Source organism: Nelusetta ayraudi, unplaced genomic scaffold (assembly GCF_046127955.1).
Source record: "Nelusetta ayraudi isolate G7.1 ecotype Tasmania unplaced genomic scaffold, CSIRO-AGI_Nayr_v1 ptg000022l, whole genome shotgun sequence".
NCBI lineage: Eukaryota > Metazoa > Chordata > Actinopteri > Tetraodontiformes > Monacanthidae > Nelusetta > Nelusetta ayraudi.
The window spans coordinates 4,627,428-4,646,182 of record NW_027466072.1 but is presented as its reverse complement, the minus strand read 5'-3'; the positions used below and the strand labels follow the sequence as shown (position 1 = coordinate 4,646,182).

Genomic DNA, 18,755 nt, shown 5'->3' with positions numbered 1-18,755 from the left:
GAGGAGGCCGGGTGGGGGGTGGGACTCCACTGCCTGGTGGTTAGGAACTGTCAGGCCTAGTTTCATGACAGCCGGTAGCAGTCCGAAAATGAAAATGCAAACATAATTTCCACGTCAGGCTGCGTAAAGGCCTCGCTCGGTACGTCTCCTGCCCCGTCACGACAGCAACTCCTGGGCTCCGCTGAGCCGAGCCGGGCGGTGATGCTCACAGCCGCCACCCCCTCCCCCCCGGAGGACGTGTCAGGAGGTTGGGGAACGCCCACCAGGGATGTAGCGCTACACGCAGGGGGGGGGGGTCCTCTTTTGATCAGGGTGTGCTCGCACAAATGCGTGTGACAGCCGACTATGTTTTCCAGCAAATTGTATCAAACTCCCGACACATTCTTCATGCCGCTTCTGCAACACATCACCGCCGTTTTGACGCCCTGTGGCCTGGAAGCGGAATCATGATGCCGTATCATTGTACCCACGGAACTCAGGATTATTTTAAGCGTCCTTTACTTGCAATTTATGACGAGCTATTTGATAGCACTGCGTTAATTTTACTTAAAAAAATAAAAAAATATATAAAATAAAATAAAAACATTTAATCTGATAGCACAGCTGAGATGTGAAGCGGTGGAAGCGTTTTGGAGATTTTAACCCCCGGTGGTGGCGGTTGCTGAACGTTTGATGTAATTGAATAAAACCAGTACATTAACCTCAGTGTGCACTGCTGGCTGAAAATCCCCCCGGGTGCTCGTAAAACCGCCCAGTTTTAATTCATTGTCAGCTACATTCATTCATTTAAATATGAGGCTTCCTGTTCACCCATTTCTAGAGGGCACAGTGGTGAAATATTTGGATTAAGTGAATCATATTTAGCTTATTATTATCATCCTCCTGGTTTTGAAAAATGAATAAATTTTAAACTTATAATATATATAAGACAAGTTCTTCCTCGGTCTAACAGGTTTGCAAAGCTTTGAGTTTTAATTTTCTGGATCTTTTATTTTCTGTTCAAAACATTTTTTGAGGTCGATATGAAATATCCGCATGAAAGCCAATTTTTGCCAGTGAAAGCATTCACAATTAGAAGCAATTTGAAATTATGAGAGAAAAGGTTGAAATCGTGAGCTTACGTCGTACATCATCTCAAGTAGTAGCCATTCACGTTTTGGTTTACCATAAATGGACTGTGAGTACGTTGAGCTTATTTTGAATTTTCTATACATAAAATACTTCTTTCTGCTGATTAGCACCAAACTATACTGAGGTAAAGTACCGTCGAAAGGAAGTGGAAGTGGCTGTGGCCTCAACAGAGGAAGAGAATGTGGCTGAAGTGGCAACAGCATTCACTTCAACAGCTGTGCTGAACTTAGGTAGCATCTTAACAACTCTAGCCGACTTTTTTTGTCACAATTTCAATTTTCCATTCAAAATAAAAATATTTTTCTTGTTATTTTCTCTCAGAATATTGGCTTTTAAACGAATAATATCATTTATCACTTGTGTTTCTATCCACTGGCAGATATGGGCTTCCACCTTCACTGAAGCAGGAAGCGCGCTGATTTTGCAACTTAGAATTAGGCAGTGCAAAAAATACATGAAAACACACACGCATTTTGAATCTGAATCAACATCAATTAAGGCACTTTTACTGGCAGGCTTCACCACACTTAAAAATAAGGCCGCCTCCAGAAGAAGCAACACAAGCAGTGCAACATCTATACCCACGACAGTGACGAGCAGAGCACAGCTAGTTCAGGTGCGGCCAGCGGGGCGCCCGGCTGGCACAGACACACGGCGGAGCACAGGTCACGGGCGACAACTTACAGGCACGTAACGTGGCCGAGCAATCATTAACAGAGAGAGCAGAGAGTGGGATGTCGCGTCGAGGGGAGTCCACTTTACAACGCACACTATCTGGCATGCACGGGCAGTCCCGCTTGGAGCGGCCGCAATCAAAACAGCATGCCAGTCGCATTCTCTGGTAGGCGGGCGTCTTGGCTACGGCCACGGGTTGGTTCAAGACGAGAGGAGAAGAGGAGGAGGAGGAGGAGGAAGAGGAGGAGAAGGAGTAGGAAGAGGAGGAGAAGGTTAATGCTGAATGTGGTTCTGGAGGGAGAGTGGACAGAGACACGGCAGAGGACGGCTGCTGCTTCTGCTGCTCTTATTGGGATGTACAAAATAAAATGAAATAAACTTTCTGTCTCGACAGCATGCAAATGTCACATTAGGAGGGTTTTCTTTTTTTTGGTTGCTCAGTGTGGGTCACTCCAAGGGATGAAGGAGGGAAATACCAAAAGGTCTGAGAGGTCAAATGAATCTGGGCTAGAAATGTGACCAGAGCCTAAGGATGAGGGCAGGTCACCAACTCTGGCGGCTGTAAAGAGGGGAGAAAACATCCCTTGGGTTCCTTCTGGAGCTCCTGCTGGTGACACTACACTGCTCTATTCTGTCCTATTAAAGACACACAGCCTTTACAGTTGAAAATGTGTCTGTTTCATTCACACACTGCTTTTAAATATCGGCTATCCAGGTGTCACTATGCATCTATGGATCATCCTGGTAGTAAATAAGCTAAATCAACCACAGGCACAGCAGACTTACATTGGGAATCTTCCCAACAATTGTTATGTGGATGAAAAAATGTCATCATGAGCTTCAATGGGGTGGGGAATCTGGATGAGTCGTAAATAGATCAAATTAAACTCCTAGCAAACTGTCCCTTCAACTACCTTGCTTGATCTTCTGTTTTCAGATGTGTTTTTTGGTGAGAAGAAGACATTTTTTCACCACGGTGGACAATAAAGTTCTCTGCTACTCTGTCTCCCAGCATGATCCTGCATGAGTGTCCTGTGTGTCCACTGTGCATAGAGAACACAACCCAAGCTCGTCTTGAGCGTTCCTCCAACTTAAAGATCGTGCAATCCAACTCATGTAAAAAAAAAAAAAAGAAAAGAAAAAAAAAAAGTGAATCATGCTGAGAGCACATTACCATCCAGTTCCACTTGAGCAAAGTGTTATGGGCCACTTAGTAAAACATGTAATTCCCTGTATTCGGCCTGTGGTATTCCTGGCTGTGAACAGCATCCATCTGGGACTTGTGTCAGTAATATGCTCGTGTCATTAATGCAGCTGAAAGGTTTCACATTTCTCATCTGCAGTCCTCCTCCTGCAGGAGGACTGTGAGGACACCTGGTGGTAACCTACAGTACTACTGGTTTTGGTCATTTTGCAGCTGAAAGGCTGTGATCCTCATCGTTATGGGCTGGCAATGAAAAGAGTGACATTGATTCACTGCATCCTCAAGTTGAAAGGTGATGTGCAGGTGACGATGGTGAAGATTCCAGGCAGCATCAACCATTGTTACATGCAACATTCAGAGAAACATTTACACAACATTATCTCTCTCTCTCTCTCTCTCTCGCTCTCTCTCTCTCTCGGCTTCAGAGTGGAAATGAACTTCTGCACTACTCACAATAAATCACTTTTGCGTGAGAATTAAAGAACGTTCCCGTGCAGCAGAAAGGGAATGCAGCAAATATCATGGTTAGTCGTGGTGGTTAACACAAGATAATAATAATTATAATAAAAATGATAATAATAATTATAATAATAATAATTTTATTTCTCTGCATTTCTCCAACTCCTTTAAATATTAGGAATGAAGGACACAAAGCACAGCAGCAACTCAGTAATGTTAATTTCCCCCAAAAAAGTTTTATAATGTGGCCACTTACATTTCTTGCATCCACATTTCTTTATCCTTTTGGGATCTGTGATGTCATCGTGGCAAGATTTACAGTAAAACAGCGCCCTGTTGAGGAGGAAATAAGAATTAGGTCTGAGTATGGCATTACTTTTTCTTTTCTTTATGTGAGATTATGGCTTTTGTCTTTTGGAGTTTGATCCAAGCCATTTTCTTTCTCAAATAACACAAAGAAAGTAAGAGGTTCTTTTTTGTTACCTTTTTACTTCTTTGGCGTCACTGGCGATGAAGAAGCCCAGCGTCCCCTCCTGCATCTTCACGTGGTTTCCAGGGTTTATCAGGGTGCTATGAGGGTTCAGAAAAGGTGAAAGAAAAACATGTCACAGCTTTCTTTATTTTATGCACCTCTGAGTATTTATAGACATTAAAAAGCCAATTGTTTTACACAAACCTGCTCTCCCTTTGATCAGATTTGTACTCGATAGCAATGAGCAGCAGCTTCAGCTTCACGTAGCAGAGCCTGCAAAAGACAGTGACAGCAGCACGAATGCAGGATATTACTCATTTCTGAGCGAGAAACATCAGTTCACTAATAGTATCTCACTACATAAAGACTAAAAAATGGGTATTTAATATTTCATGGCGAACAGAATATTCACATGAGAACAAATGCAAGGAAAAAGTTCAAATTTCAAATGCTGAAAAAGTGAAATTCCTCAGTGTGAGAGTTCCTACTCGCAGATGACGGGGAAGGACAGGCCCACAAAGGCACTGGACAGGTACTCGGTGTACATCTCATTGGCCACGCCCTCCAGGTAATACTTCTGCCAGGTGTCCTCCTCAATCTGCAGCAGACATTTACAATATTGAGTAAATTTGCTTTTTTTCTGTTTTCAATGCGGTGAGCACTGGCGGAGAGGTTTCAGCCGCGGCGGGCTACCTTGATGAAGGACCTCATGGAGAAGAGGTTGGCCAGCATGGTGGAGAGCCCCTGAGCCAGGCAGCTCTGGGCGATGAAGCCGAGCTTCAGCTCGGCAAGACAAATAGCGTCGTCTCCCTCCTTCCAGGTCCAGCTCGGGATGTTGAGGAGGTGGGCCTGAGGCGAGGGAAAGAAGAGGGGGGGTTGGGGGGGGGGACTTTCAGCTGAATATTCAGAAGAAAATGCTGGAGACAAATTTAAAGAAAGATGACAGAATTGTTGCTGGGAACCTAAAAGGTGCAAAGTTCTATCTAGCAGTGTTTTCTAACAAATCTTCTACATTGTCAGTGAAGTCCCAAGGAGAAAAAGAGAAAATCCAATCCTGGATTCCATTCACTTGCGCCACTTTTCAACAAACTATGTGCTAAAATAACACTCTAGAAATCAGCCCTTAGTGATGTCTCAAAGGCAACCTAGTATCGCTGCCAGGTTATTGACCACACTCCCAGTTAGATGTTGGCTCTGCCCTTTGAAACCCCCTTGCCTTTGTTCCATTCCAAACACGTGGAATATGCAACAAGGCAGTAGTTTTAGCAGGAGGCTGTGAACAGAGGGAGAAGTCTGCGGTTTTCTGGGAATGTAAAATTGTTTGAGACAAATATTACTCGTAGGCAGTTCCTCTGTCTGGGTGTAGCATGGGACCTCTAACAAAATGTGCAGCAGAAAAATCTCTACAAACCTTATTGTGGTACTGCAACATCTGAGTGATGATTCTGATCTTGGGATGGTAGTTTTTGATGGATATCACCCTGACAGAGTGAAAAGGACACTGTTTACACTTTGTATTTACACAAAACAATTGAACATCAATTTAAAACTCCGTGAGCATCATTGAGAGGCAGCTCATGTTGACCATGCAGTAGATAACCTCATGATGTTGGATGCGTCCTCAGCATCGGGGTCAGCGCAGTACTTGTTGGCTAAGATCAAACAGGCATCGGCAGATTCAATCTGGAAAACCAAATCAACAGTGAACAACTTTCCGAGTTGCACAGTTCACTCCACCCGTGTTTTCCAACTACATTAGGCTCCAGAAAACGGTCCAGAAATGAGCAAATTCAATGCTTTAATTGTTATAATACACAAACAGCTTTATATAATAAACATATTAATAAATAACTTCACCGTCTCCTGACAGTTGGTGATCCACACAGTAAAGCTCAGTTTTTAGAATGTGTGTGCCGAAACAAACAGTTCTTCGAATCAGCTCTTGGTGATGTCACAAAGACCTCAGTATGGAAATAATCTACGTATGTAAGTTGATCTATGGGATAAAAATGGACCAACAAATCCAGTCCAGTTTGTTAGCTAGTTCAAAAGCTAACCTCACACTAGAAAATGATGAGGTCTGGGAGAATTTGAACTGTAAACCCTGCACAGTGAACCTAAACCTGGATCTTTAATTGGGGGGAAAAGAGGTTTATTCCTGTGCAACAAATGATTCAAGAAAAAAAAACAAAAAACTGTTGTGTACCTTCACTCTGGCCAGGTCGTGTGGGTTCAGGACGGACCCTTGGTAAAACTCCACCTGGGTGAAGTGTCGCTTGAACAAGGCTTCCAGCTCAAGATTAGGGGAAATACTGAGAGGATAATGGAGACTCACTGAGCGGGAAAAAAACAACAACAAAAAAACAACAACAAAAAACTCTGATCTTCCATGCGGATGATTGAGTTTTTTTACTTACTTATGGAGAAAAACAATTTCTACATTGACATCATCCCTGTCCTTGTGTAGGAAGTCTTTTAGAAAGTTGGACACACTCTCAAGTGTTATGTGGCCGCAGACCACGATGTGCCTGGAAAAACCAAATGCAGAGCGACATTGGAGACAACATGTTCTCAACACACACATGCTTGCACACACTCGCTTAACCTGTGTTTTTGTTTTTTTAGGTATTTTTTCCTGAAATCAAAAAAGTTCCATCTGAGAGGCGAGATGTTGAGTGATACAGATTTTGTGTTGGGGCGTGTGTGTGTGTGTGTGTGTGTGTGTGTGTGTGTGTGTGTGTGTGTGTGTGTGTGTGTGTGTGTTTTGGTGTGTATGTGTGTGTGTGTGTGTGTTTTGGTGTGTATGTGTGTGTGTGCACGCGTGCACATGCAAAACAAAGCATGTGACAGGAAGTAGGCTGGATGTTCCTGTCGAGTGAGGACTGAACGGGGGGGGGGTGGGGGGGGGGGGGTCAGAGAGCAACCGAGGATTTTAATATCAGATTAAAGGATCAGAGTTTACCGAGATGGAGATTATAAATTCGGCTCAAAGTCAATCTCAGTTACCACACGTACACTGGAAATAGAAAAAAAAAACAAAGGCATTTCATTTGTCCTCGCGTGTACGCGGGGGCGGAGACGAGGATTTAGCGAGTTAAACGAGATCATGGGGTTGATTCTCAAATCAAGCGAACCTGGACAGAAAAGACAATTTCATTGAAATTGTCCGCAGAAACATAAGTAGCCAGTAAGAAAAAAAAAAGCTAAGGCGACAAGAAGCAATATTTCCTCGAGAGCCAATCCTGCTGAAGGCGGCTGCGTCTGAGAAGCAGCTGCAGCTTTTATGTTTGTTTGTTTGTTTTTTTTTGGGGGGGGGTCTCGACACGAGTCCCTGTTGCACGATTCCCCCTTTAAAGTCGGGATCTTGCACAGTTTCCCTGACGGTGTTGGTCAGACTGAAGAAATAAGGCCAAAAAATTATGGGGTTGCAAAGCACAGCGGGCATAGCAAGGCAAGTTTTCCTGGCAGAGGAAAACTAAAAAAACAGCAGAAATACACAAGAAGCAAGCGGAAGCGTGAGAGGCTGGACGGGAGAGACGGAGGAGTTTGATCCTAGATAAACTTCAGCTACGCTGCAGTGTATCTGGCTGGCTGATGGTGCTTTGAATTTGACTGTGGATGATTCTGCAGCATTTTTTTATTCATTGTTGCTTTTATCGGTTTGTAAGCAGTTTTTGTGAGGAGTTTTGCTGGGATGCATGGAGTGATAATGTGCTGTGATTGGTCGGACGAACAACAACAACAACAACAACAACACAAACAACAACCTGTGGCACAGATGAACAGTGACAACGTGCAACGTCACGACCAGCAGGGCGACACGACGCAGGGAGGATTTTCTCTCTCTGACTGTTGCTGACAACAAAGTGGTCGACTTAGCCGCAGCAGGCGCTCTGACACGTCTTTTCTGTTCAAATTTAGTTCAGTTCAGAAATATACTAGAGGTAGAGATTAACATTTGTTGAGACTTTTTAACTACTTTTCATACATTAAGAAATGCACAGTGGCATTCTTCTGCCTCTCATTTTTTAAAATCATATATGATAGCATTGTTTGGGCTCTGGTTCCAGTTCACTGTCTGGTTTTTAAAACAGTTGTACATTTACAGCTAGATTATTATTATTTTTTATTTTTTTTGTTAATTTGAGGAACCACAGAGGCAGAAAATCCGACATGCGCCATGTCCAACACCGCACGTTTGTAACAACACTGCAAAAGGAGCGTCTTTACAAGTGACTTTTGTTAATTCCTCTACTCATGAGTTAACGGCCCGATGTGTAACATGTAAAGGGAGTATAAAAACTGAAAGAATCATATTTTGATTCACTTATATTAACATTTGTACAGTATTTACATAAGCAGATCCCGACACACCACAGTTGGTGTTAAGAACAAATGTGAGATGTTAGGTTACAGATAGCAGCATCAGGTTGAAATTTAGATGATGGGATTATTATGACTGGGCGACTGCAGTCTGAGAACAGCTCATAGTTTAAAAGCTATAATTAATGTGAAAGGACAGGTATGAAGCTATAGGTGATAGAAATAAATAAAAATAAAAAAAACATGTTAACAATATGCTTTCTTGCCATTGATGTTACACACTGGGCCTTTAAGTTGGAAATCCAATCATTAAAAAAACCTATTTTAAGGTGATAATCGTGCTTTTTTGCAAGTAGCTGTTTTAATGCTTAACCACAAGTAATCACTGGTGAGGACGCGTCTGACTTGCAGCGTGACAGTCGGCATTTCTTTTTATTTTCACTAGCAGCGATGACAGCTTGCAGACATATAGAAGCAGCCGTACCACTAAAAAATTTAAAATCTACACATTCATCAATACTTGGCCAAGTTCTTCAGTCACAGTGTGACTCTAGCGCTTCTGAAGAGCTCATTACATCTGAAACTAGAATTTACAATTGAAATAAAATTTAGGCAACGTCGCCTCTTTAAGAGAGGGACCCTGGAGTCACACCAAACCACACACCATGACAAGCTTCTCATTTTCTTCTTACTTCCACACGTTTGACTTACTTTCTGCCTCTGGTCGAGTTATAACTCCCTCCATATTTCTTCCGATTAAGGATGAGAGCAGCAATTTCTGGCACGTAGCGAGCAAACATGGCCTACATGCATGGAAAAGACACAAAAAAAATGCATGCAGAGAAGGTTCTACTGCGGCGGAGGCAGTAGAGCCTCCCGGAATACTTACTTTCTCCCATTAACTGCACTATAGGAACCGCCGTATTTCTTGCGGTTTCCTATTAACTCTATGATTTCAGGGACGTAGCTTGCAAACATGGCCTAAGGAGAAGATAGGAGACAGAAGAAGAGACTAAAAAAAGGAAGAAGAAGACGAGGGAGGAGCAGACGCTCTTATTTGTGCTGAGTTTAGAATGAAGGCTACGGTAAGGACAATAGTTTGTTAATTTTGGTGGGGAAAAAGAGAAGGTTTGTCTTTTCAAAGTGAACGTGGCCTGAAGTTTAATCAGATTCACATTCCAGAAGGAAAAAGGTGGGTTTTTTTCTTAAAAAAAAGGAAATAAAAGACCAATATTTATGATATTGGAAGAACAAAGGAGAAAAATGAGGGCCGAGGAGTCCTTTGTCAGTCTGCAGTAGGAAAAATATTTAAAAAATATACGTAGCAAACGCCTTTTGTGCCATGTTTTGTCCAACAAACACACATGAGGGGGTTGATTCAACTCGAGCAGCCCAGTGGATGGCGGACATGAAGATCTCTACACTGACCTCCGGTGTCTCCAATTGGGAATCATCAAAAAATTAATAATAATTCAAACTGCAAATAAAAATGTACAGTTTTAAAGATGTGCCAGTTTACACAACAGTTTACAACAGCTTGTAATCATTAAAGTGGCTGAAAGTTTTCAGACTGCAGGCTTCATTTCAAAATCAAGGCTTTTATTTTCTCTTTGTTTCCGGTGAAATAGTGCAGTTGTGTTCGTAATTCTTAAGACTCTGTCAATAAATCCACATCTACTGAGTATCTTGTTCCGCACCTCAAGTACAACAACAGGATCATTAATTTTGGCATTTCTATTAAACTTTGGAATGGTGGAGGATTCACCGACGCCTTTAAACGTGTTCAGCTGTGACCAGATCCTTTGCTTTACAAGGTCGTATCTAATGTCACATGAACTCCCCCTTAAACTATATATTACAGTGCTGCTGCATGAGTAACACTTCCTGATCCGGATCACAGCGTCCGACAAATGATCTGCAGCTACTAAATTTATCAGGAATGTGAGATTGCTCAATGGAAAAAAAAAAAATCTACTCATTTTTTTTCTTTTTATTATTGTCGCTTCATCCATGAGGCAAAACTTTGATAAATCGTCCCAATCTCAATGTGTTTGTTGGAAAGAGGGAGAGGAAGGAGCCAGAGGGCCACCTGAAACCGCAGAACTCTGACAGTTCATATCAAAACACAGAAATTCTCTTTAAATCCTACAAGAAATAATAAAGAAAGAGAACAAAACAAATCTCAAGCTGAAAACAAAAACTGTAAAACTGTAAAACAAATCATACAATGGAACACATGCAACATAAAAACAAAACAGGTGACGTCATCCTGGCGCTTTGCCGACACCTGGTTGGCTGTGATGACCGTTAGCATGGAGGGCTTTTTTTTTTTTTTTTTTTTCTTAATTAGCAAGAAGTAAAAGTAGCAAGAGGGATTTTTACCAAACCACCAAGGATGAAGAAGACCATAAACAGGCGGCCCAGGGTGGTTTTAGCATACACGTCTCCATAGCCAACAGTAGACATGGTCACCATGAGCAGGTAGACACATTCCCAGTAGGAGAGGGCCTGGGAATTCTGAAAGTTTTCCCAAGGGTCCCCCGAGTTCTCCACCTGGAATCAAGGTCAAAGTTTGTACAGCAAGAACAACAGAATGGGAGGGATTTCTTTTGTTTTCTTCAAGCAGATGTTGGAAACAGCGGCATCGGTCCGAGTGGTTTCCTGCGACTCACCAAGTGGATGAAGCCCGCCGCCGTTAGCCATGTGCTAATGAAGATTGAACACAGGTTCACCAGCTTTATGGAGTTGCTATCAAAAACAGATTCGGAAACTTAAAGTTCTGACGGCATCATGGAAAAACACGCTGCTCACGACGTCTTAAAGGTCCCACGCCAGTGTTTTTCAGATAGTTCACTTTTGTAGGGGGAACCCCACTGTCATTAGCCCTCTGTTTAAAGCCTCCAGCTAAAAGTGAAGCCATGTTGGACCCGCAACATGAAGGGGGCACAAAACAAAAGTTGGTTTTTATAGAGACTGGCCATTATATGTCTGAGGGTGTGGTCACTGAACTTTGTGACATCACAAAGAGCTGATTTCCAGAACTATGTGAAAAGTGGAGCCCCATACGTAAAGGACGGAATTCTTTTGTTTATTGACAGGCAGATGGATTATTGATAGAAAACACTGGTAAAGTGACTTTTGCATCACATGGGACCTTTAAAATTCATCACACAGATGACGTGTTGAGAAGAAACAGTCAAAAACTTTTACTTTTTGTTGCGTTGATCTGGTAAAATGCAGCACTGTAGCTAGGAGAGCATATTCTGAGACTCAATTCACTCTGCAGCCATATGACATCTTATTAATTATTAGATGTAGGTAGATTAGATATTCTTAGATATTAATTCTGCTCATTTTCTACAGCAGGAGGAAGTTTTATACAACAATGCTGGACCACACTGAGTGAGTGAGTGAGTGAGTGAGTGAGTGAGTGAGTGAGAGAGTGAGAGAGTGAGTGAGTGAGTGAGTGAGTGAGTGAGTGAGTGAGTGAGAGAGTGAGTGCAGATTATTCGGAACCATTCTGTTGCTCTATAAGCTCCTTCTGACATCTGTGCAAAAACACTAATTCTGTGCCAAAATAAATAAATAAATTCAGTTTCATTCAAGAGTGGACCAAACATAAGCGCCTACTGGAGAACTTGTGGAAAACAGAGGACACTGATCAACGTGTTCAGCATGTGACACAATTTCAAAGATTCCAGGAGGAATAGAACGCGTCTGAAGCAGCAACACAGCACCACACAGTGAAGAGTCAAAAACTTGGACGTGACTTACCTTGTTTTCAGGATATTCAAAAATTGTAAAATTTCTGAGAATTGAATCAACCTTAAGGCCCTTAAAAACCTCAAGCCTGTCGGGGGAGGGGTGGGGGGGGGAGAAAAGGATGAAGTCAAGTTAAAATCATTTCAAATATGTCCAAACAACATCAACGACAGTCGAGCGTAGAAACGAGCAGGAGCGCCATACCTTTCACGCCTTCATCCATGTTAATCAGCTTCATTGGATTCATATTGACAATACAATTCTAACAATGATAATAAAAAGATTCACAACACAAAGCCAAGCTCAGCAGTGAGGGAGAACGGCTCTCTGCCCTGCCATCTAGCCCACTGACGCCTCGGACGTCCCACCAGCCGGACGGACGGACGGACGGACGGACGGACGGACGGACGGACGGACGGACGAACGCGACAACGTGGAAGAGATGAAAAAAGTGGATTAGTGACAGGTGGAGGCTGCCATTGATTCCACATAACACGCACGTGACTCCAAATCCTCGATAAACCGCATAGATAGATAAAATAAGACAAAGCACAGTTCAAGGTCGGCGTGAGACCTGCATGGATTCACACAATGGACGAAATCTACATTTAGCATCAAATCAGAACCAGTTGCATCTTAAGGGAAAAAAAAACAAAAAACAGGGAGAGAGCCCATCACATTCTAGGATTCAAAAATACATCTTCACCGCTGCCAGCAACTGCCCGCAGAGGAGTGAAAGCTAAATGTTTCTCAAAACAAATAAACAAATCCAACTTCAGACTCAGAGAACCATCAAGTAAAATCCATCATGCAGCAGGAAGCAAATTTCCCTTCTGGGACCTCCGCTGGTTTAAAGCGCAAACAGCTGATCACTCAGCTCTGCCATGGTGTGGGGGGGGGAAACACACATAAAGAAGAAATAATCTCTTTTTCCAAAAATATATATTTCAATCAAATGATGTGGACGATGGTGCCAAAGCTCGCTTCTCGTTTGTAGTGAGAGTTTTTGCCAGATGTGGAGCATAATGCCGAGCTGAACCTGCTCTAGCGCGCGCGCGCACACACACACACACACACACACACACACACACACACACACACACACACACCCAACAGGGATTGTCCAGCTCCCGCCCTGGTCGCCTCACCGCCCTGCGGGTCTTACCCCAGTAGGAGACGACACGGACGGCGGCACCCAGGCTGTACCACACGCTGTCCCGGTCCTCCTTCTCGCTGACGTGTGCCATCCTGACCCTGAAGCCTTTCTGGAAGAGCTCCCCCGTCGACTTCTTGCGTCTCCTCGCGTTGGAGGGGGGCACCGGCTCGGTGTGGGTGCCGCCGTCCGGCGCCCTGTACACCAGCATCTTGGTGGAGATCATGTCTGCCCGCTGAGCTTTTCTTCTAAGAAGTTTCCAAGTCCGAAAGCATGCACTCAAAAAACAAACCCAGTTCACATCCACATGCTCACTGCTCAAATATCAGCCCAAATATCAGCCAGGCGGGACGACAACACACTCCTCTTCCATAAAAAAAAAAAAAAAAGAAGAAGAAGAAAAAAAATCAGAGAAGGAGGGAGGGGGAAACAGGTGCTGTCATGGCAACCAACAGGTTGTCGTCACTAAAGATTTCCACTTAGCATTTTTTTTTTTTCCTTTCTTTCCTTTTTTTTCCCAAATCAGATTTACATCGATGTTTCACTGCGATGAGGCGTGTTGGGCCAGCTTAAAACAAACCGCCTTTCCCATCAGGATATTACGGCGTAAGCTCCTTTAGGAATCATCCAGAGAAGGGTTGAGGAACGTGCCGTAGCCGCGGCTCCGTCAAAACCCAGCCCAGCCCCAAACTCCCGCTCCCGGAAGCCCGCAGATGCTCCTGCGCCAACCTCCGCATCGGTGCGTCCAATGGTTTTGGCGGGAGGCGCGAGGACAGCGCTGAGCGCGTGGCGCTTGTTTGCAGAGGAAATAAAAAAATTGAAGAGCTTTTGGCAAAAGCTCCGCTTTTCTATGGATTTAGTGATTCGACAATAATCCCTCAATTAATCACACTTGATGTAATAACCGCTGCTGTTGCTGCTGTTGCTGCTGCCACTGCTGCTGTTGTTGAGCTTCGCCGGAACAATAGGCGGCATGCGGCCATTTAATCTCAAAACGTGTAAATGTGCAACGTCTGCTCGCAGTTTAACAAGCAAAGTGTTACTTGACTCATCCGGTTACCCGGACGCACATCACCCGGATTCTTTAGGAAAAAATATATGACAACTGAAAGGACTGGTAAAAGTGCGTCAAGTTGACGTTTTGAGGGCTTTTACGGGTCATCTTTAAAAATAAATAAATAAATAAATCCAATTTCCTCTTGGCATACTGTATGTGATGTGCTTCATATGTAAATTGAACCTACATTTTATAGAGGCAACGAATGAAAAATGATATTTGACCATCATAAGGCTGAGGTCAGGAGATTAAGATCAACACAAGGTTTTTTTGTTTGTTTGTTTGTTTTTTAAGCTCAAATATACTACAATTCAATCAAACACTCCAGGAAAGGAACCACGGAGCTTGGGATCATCTGTCTTTGATGTCATCTACTTTCATGATAACGACTTGCAGCCAAAAGCCTCTTTCTGGTGCAGTTCCAACTTGTTGTTCCATCACCTCAATAAAAATATCAGTGGATCTGGAGGGCTGGAGACATAATGTTGCATTTGTTTTCCTCTCATGTTCGAGGGCGTTTACTGTGGCTAACAGAGGTAAAAGTGTGTCTCTGTTGTTTGTTTGATTGTGCTCCCATTGTAGCAATAACACATTTGATTTGCAACATGAATTCAGACTTATCCTGCTTCCGTAAACTTGACTCTCTCTCTCTCTCTCTCTCTCTCTCTCTCTCTCTCTCTCTCTCTCTCTCTCCTTCTTTCTTTCTCTAAGAACACAGAGAAAGTACTAAATGTTCAGTTCTGGTCAAAGGCTGCAGTCTGGCAGCTGTCACTGCTCTGCTGATGACCGCACCACCTGTTCAGCACCAGTTCCACACAGACGGTTGTGACCAAGTGCAAACAGGGCCTGTCAATCTAATTGAACAGAGATGTAGATTATGTGTCATTGTTCTTTTCACACTAGATCAGTCAATTCAGAGAATGAAACTGGTGTTGTTTAAAAATGTAGTTTATAGGAACTTAAGATGCTGCTTAAAAAGTTGTAAGATTTCCAAATACACACTGGGTGAAATCAAACATTGCACACGGCTATGTTTGATACAGTGTATAATCACCTCGTTCTGTATTTTTGTTAGCTTGACACCAGCGCCAACACAATGTTTCTACGTAAACCCAGAAAGGATAATCTGCACTGCACGGTGTAAGTGTACGTTCTTATTCCTCCTTAGGTGCCTTTGCAGTGTAAGCATAGAATGAATCTGATATATGCCGTAAATCGCTAAAAACAAAACCCACTACCAAAATAATTCTGAAAGCACAAACTTCGGCACAGAAAACATTTATAGAACACAAGCAGAGAGAAACAGAAACAGATGCAAACAGAGCACCTACGGCAGCACGGACCACAGCAACAGAGCAGCAGGATGCCAGCAGCGCCATATCCTTATGTGTCCACAAAGTGGCAGCAGCGGCACACGCTGAGCAGTGTCACCTACACAAGGCACCATAGCACATTAGGCCCTGGGACAAAACTGCCAAAAGTGGAGAATGTTTACTGCTAAGTGAGGCCGAAGTGCAGGCTTCATCCACAGCTGACAGGAACAAAAACAACCTCGTTAAAGAAAACAAAAACAAAAACAAAACAGCAATGCGGTAAAACAAATTTTAAAAGGTAAAAGTCTTTCTCTTAATCCCTGTAATTCCTCACAGAGCTCCAGTGGCGTGCTTCACACATTTAAAAGATTAATTCTTTCATAATCCATTTGTGTGTTTTTTTTAAATAAAATAAATCCTGGCACGGTTCATTTACTCATGCAACTGCAGGAGTTGCCTCAAAGCTCTGACAAACACACAGGTGAAAGGCATCAGAGCCTGCAGCGTGACGCAACATGTGTGGAGGTGTACTACCTCAGGGGCATAAAACATGCATTTTAATCAACCTGCATCAAGGATTATAAATATGATACCCGGCCTGAGAGCTCCTCAGGGTCTCCTGAGAGGGAAGAGGCAGACCTGAAATACCCGGCTAAGCCCGGATCAGCTTGTATGTCCCTTGTATAAAGGCACGATTAGAAAACACAATGGCTAAAAGCCAAAAAAGTTACCATGCAAACAAGTGTTGGCACTCACAAAGCCTTCCAGCTCAACAAATAAACAGAAAGATCCAAAACTTCCATTCAACTCCTTGACCGTCCGTCACGTGACCTCCTTCCTCCCGATCGTCAAATGCAGTGCCAGCATCAGAGGTGTGAAGTGGACCCATGTCCATTGCAAATCTACAAACAGCTGCGACAACTGTACGAGCCACAAAATGGCTCTAAACACGAGCTGAAGCGATCCACGTGTGGGTGGTGATCCGAGCATCCTTACCCAGCCAGCTCCTGTTCAGATACACTGACACGAAGACCGGAGGAACGGTGAAGAAGTCCACCACAGAGTTCACCTCCAGCCAGAACCACAGCTTGTCGTTGGCAGCAATAAACTGTTTCATAAAATAAATAATAATGAGAAGAAGAAAAAGATAAAGAAGAAGAAGAATAGAGAAAATGATCACGGATGACGCTCAGAATTGCAGCAAACACATCATTTTTGAAGCTTTGCTTACACGAAGGCCAAAGTAGAGCAGGAAGAAGATGTTGAACGCCATGTCGATCTGCAAAGTGAAGTCCTCGTAGAAGTTCTGACAGGACTCGATCGGACTGTGAGAGGCAGAGACACGGGAAAAAAAACACAATAAATACCTTAAAAGCGGTGGCTCTCGAGTGATGACTTTGTCCATTTATGTCAACGGTATTTTGTGTACTTCATAGAAAGAAAAAAAAAGATCAAGGATAAAAGTTGCATTCTTGTTTCCTGAAAATGTATCTAATGTGTCCAACTACAGCTGAAAAAATTGGGTGCAAAGGTTTTCTTTTTTCTTATTTACAGTCAGGAGAGGACATGCACAAGCAAGATCCTGTAGAGATACCTGGTTAACCCTTAAATAACTGCCAAGATGAAAAATAAAAACATCTGTCAGGTGCAACAAACTTAAAAGTTTATTTAAAGGTAATTTTTTCAGTTGGCCTTCATTTTTCTATCTCATGATTACATAGTTTCGGTCAAACAGAATGGAAATGTGAGGCCAAAGCAGTAGTTTAAGGGTTAAATGCATGCAGGGCTTCTACATCCTTTACTTAAAATAATAATAATATCATAATAATTATAATCAGGCAGCCATAGCAGATGCTAGCAAGGCAATGAAATCTCACCCTCAACAGCTCGTATCTGGCACAAAGACTTTAAATAAAGAGAAATAAATAACCAAGTGAATGTGACTGGAAAAGGTTAGTAGAGTCTGGTGATCATGATGAGGAAAAAAAGTAAATAAAATAAAGTGGTGACTGGTGTCTTGCAAGTCTGGTGATGCCCCCCCCCCCCCCCCCCCCAGAAACAAACAATACTGACATTAGCATGATGATGAGTCACAAACTTGTGTTTACTTTTCATGTCTATTGTACTTTTTCCTTTCTTGCAGACTAATCAGCAGTGGAAATAATGAATGGAAGCTTTGGTTCAAGGATTAAGAAGAGTGGGAAAAAAATGAAGACAATACATTCAGAAATTGTTTTCAATAATTAGGAGTACACACAAAAACTTCAAAGAGTCTGAAAAACAAGCTGGGAGGATGGTGGGATTCAATATGAATTTTCTTCTCCATATGTTTATAAGTCACATTTCTTTAACAGTCACGTTGGTTTTCTACCTGCAGTCCTACAAACACTCTCATCCAAACAAAAAAAAAAAAAAGAAGAAAAAAAAAACTAAACAAAACAGTCAACCACGACAATCTTCTCTGTGCTGCTGTAACACCGGCAGGATTAAAGCAAATTGCTTTGGTTATGTAAAAAAAAGAAATAAAGAAATAAAGGAAAAAAGGAAAAAAAGAATAAAGAAATTCCAATCCAATAAAGTGGGTTTGATAATAGCGCTGTGCCTGCAACGCTCCCCATGCTGACATTAAAACACAGATGGGATTACTGGAAGCAGATCTTCTGCGCCGGGATGATGCACAACTAGATCCGGCACCAGTTCGCGATAAGGGAGGTGATGCCAACAACAAGAACCAGAAGAATCAGCGGTAGCTTAAAATGATGATCACGTCCAGAACTTTGTTACACAGCAGTGTCTTTTTCCGGTTTGTTCCAGAAGTAACGTCGAATTTCCTTCCATTTAAAGGCCCACCGGGGAGGGTTGCACCTGTCTAGTGGCCTGAAATGTATGTTATGCACACTCACTGGCCACTTTATTAGGTATGAGATCCAATTGCTTGTTTCCACAAATCCTGTTGAAGTCAGGGGTCAGAGGTCAGAACGGGCAGACCAGAAAGTGGGAGGTGAACTACTACACACCTTGGCTCAAGTTCTTTTTCAAGTTTCCTATTAGGCCAACTGAAATGCTTCGTGGGTTTCTAACCCGCCAGAACCGGCTGTACTGTCTCACAAAGACACACCAGGACCCCGTGACCCACATGTGGTTCCCCCGGGACCTGTAGGTCAGAGGTCGAGCTGTGCACCAGCAGTACGCTGACATCAGGGCTG

At 43.0% G+C, this 18,755-nt stretch overlaps 1 protein-coding gene across 9 annotated transcripts in view; it reads right to left on the bottom strand.

Moving 5' to 3' along the window:
• LOC142889457 (calcium-activated potassium channel subunit alpha-1a-like) overlaps window positions 1-18,755 on the bottom strand; it is a 75,832-nt gene that overhangs the window by 21,473 nt on the left and 35,604 nt on the right. For 4 of the 9 annotated variants that reach the window (XM_076028210.1, XM_076028211.1, XM_076028213.1 and 1 more), the window contains exons 4-18: window positions 16,781-16,874; window positions 16,546-16,657; window positions 12,039-12,114; window positions 10,937-11,012; window positions 10,647-10,817; window positions 9,154-9,245; window positions 6,359-6,469; window positions 6,148-6,253; window positions 5,542-5,624; window positions 5,353-5,422; window positions 4,635-4,790; window positions 4,430-4,539; window positions 4,146-4,214; window positions 3,953-4,039; window positions 3,726-3,802 (exon numbers count right to left, since the gene is read on the bottom strand). In XM_076028210.1, coding sequence (XP_075884325.1) covers window positions 3,726-3,802; window positions 3,953-4,039; window positions 4,146-4,214; window positions 4,430-4,539; window positions 4,635-4,790; window positions 5,353-5,422; window positions 5,542-5,624; window positions 6,148-6,253; window positions 6,359-6,469; window positions 9,154-9,245; window positions 10,647-10,817; window positions 10,937-11,012; window positions 12,039-12,114; window positions 16,546-16,657; window positions 16,781-16,874 — 1,490 coding nt within the window. Of the gene's footprint in view, window positions 1-1,815; window positions 1,990-3,725; window positions 3,803-3,952; window positions 4,040-4,145; window positions 4,215-4,429; window positions 4,540-4,634; window positions 4,791-5,352; window positions 5,423-5,541; window positions 5,625-6,147; window positions 6,254-6,358; window positions 6,470-8,975; window positions 9,068-9,153; window positions 9,246-10,646; window positions 10,818-10,936; window positions 11,013-12,038; window positions 12,115-13,191; window positions 13,515-16,545; window positions 16,658-16,780; window positions 16,875-18,755 lie in introns of those variants that run through there. The other 5 variants (XM_076028207.1, XM_076028209.1, XM_076028208.1 and 2 more) reach the window with 4 other exon arrangements.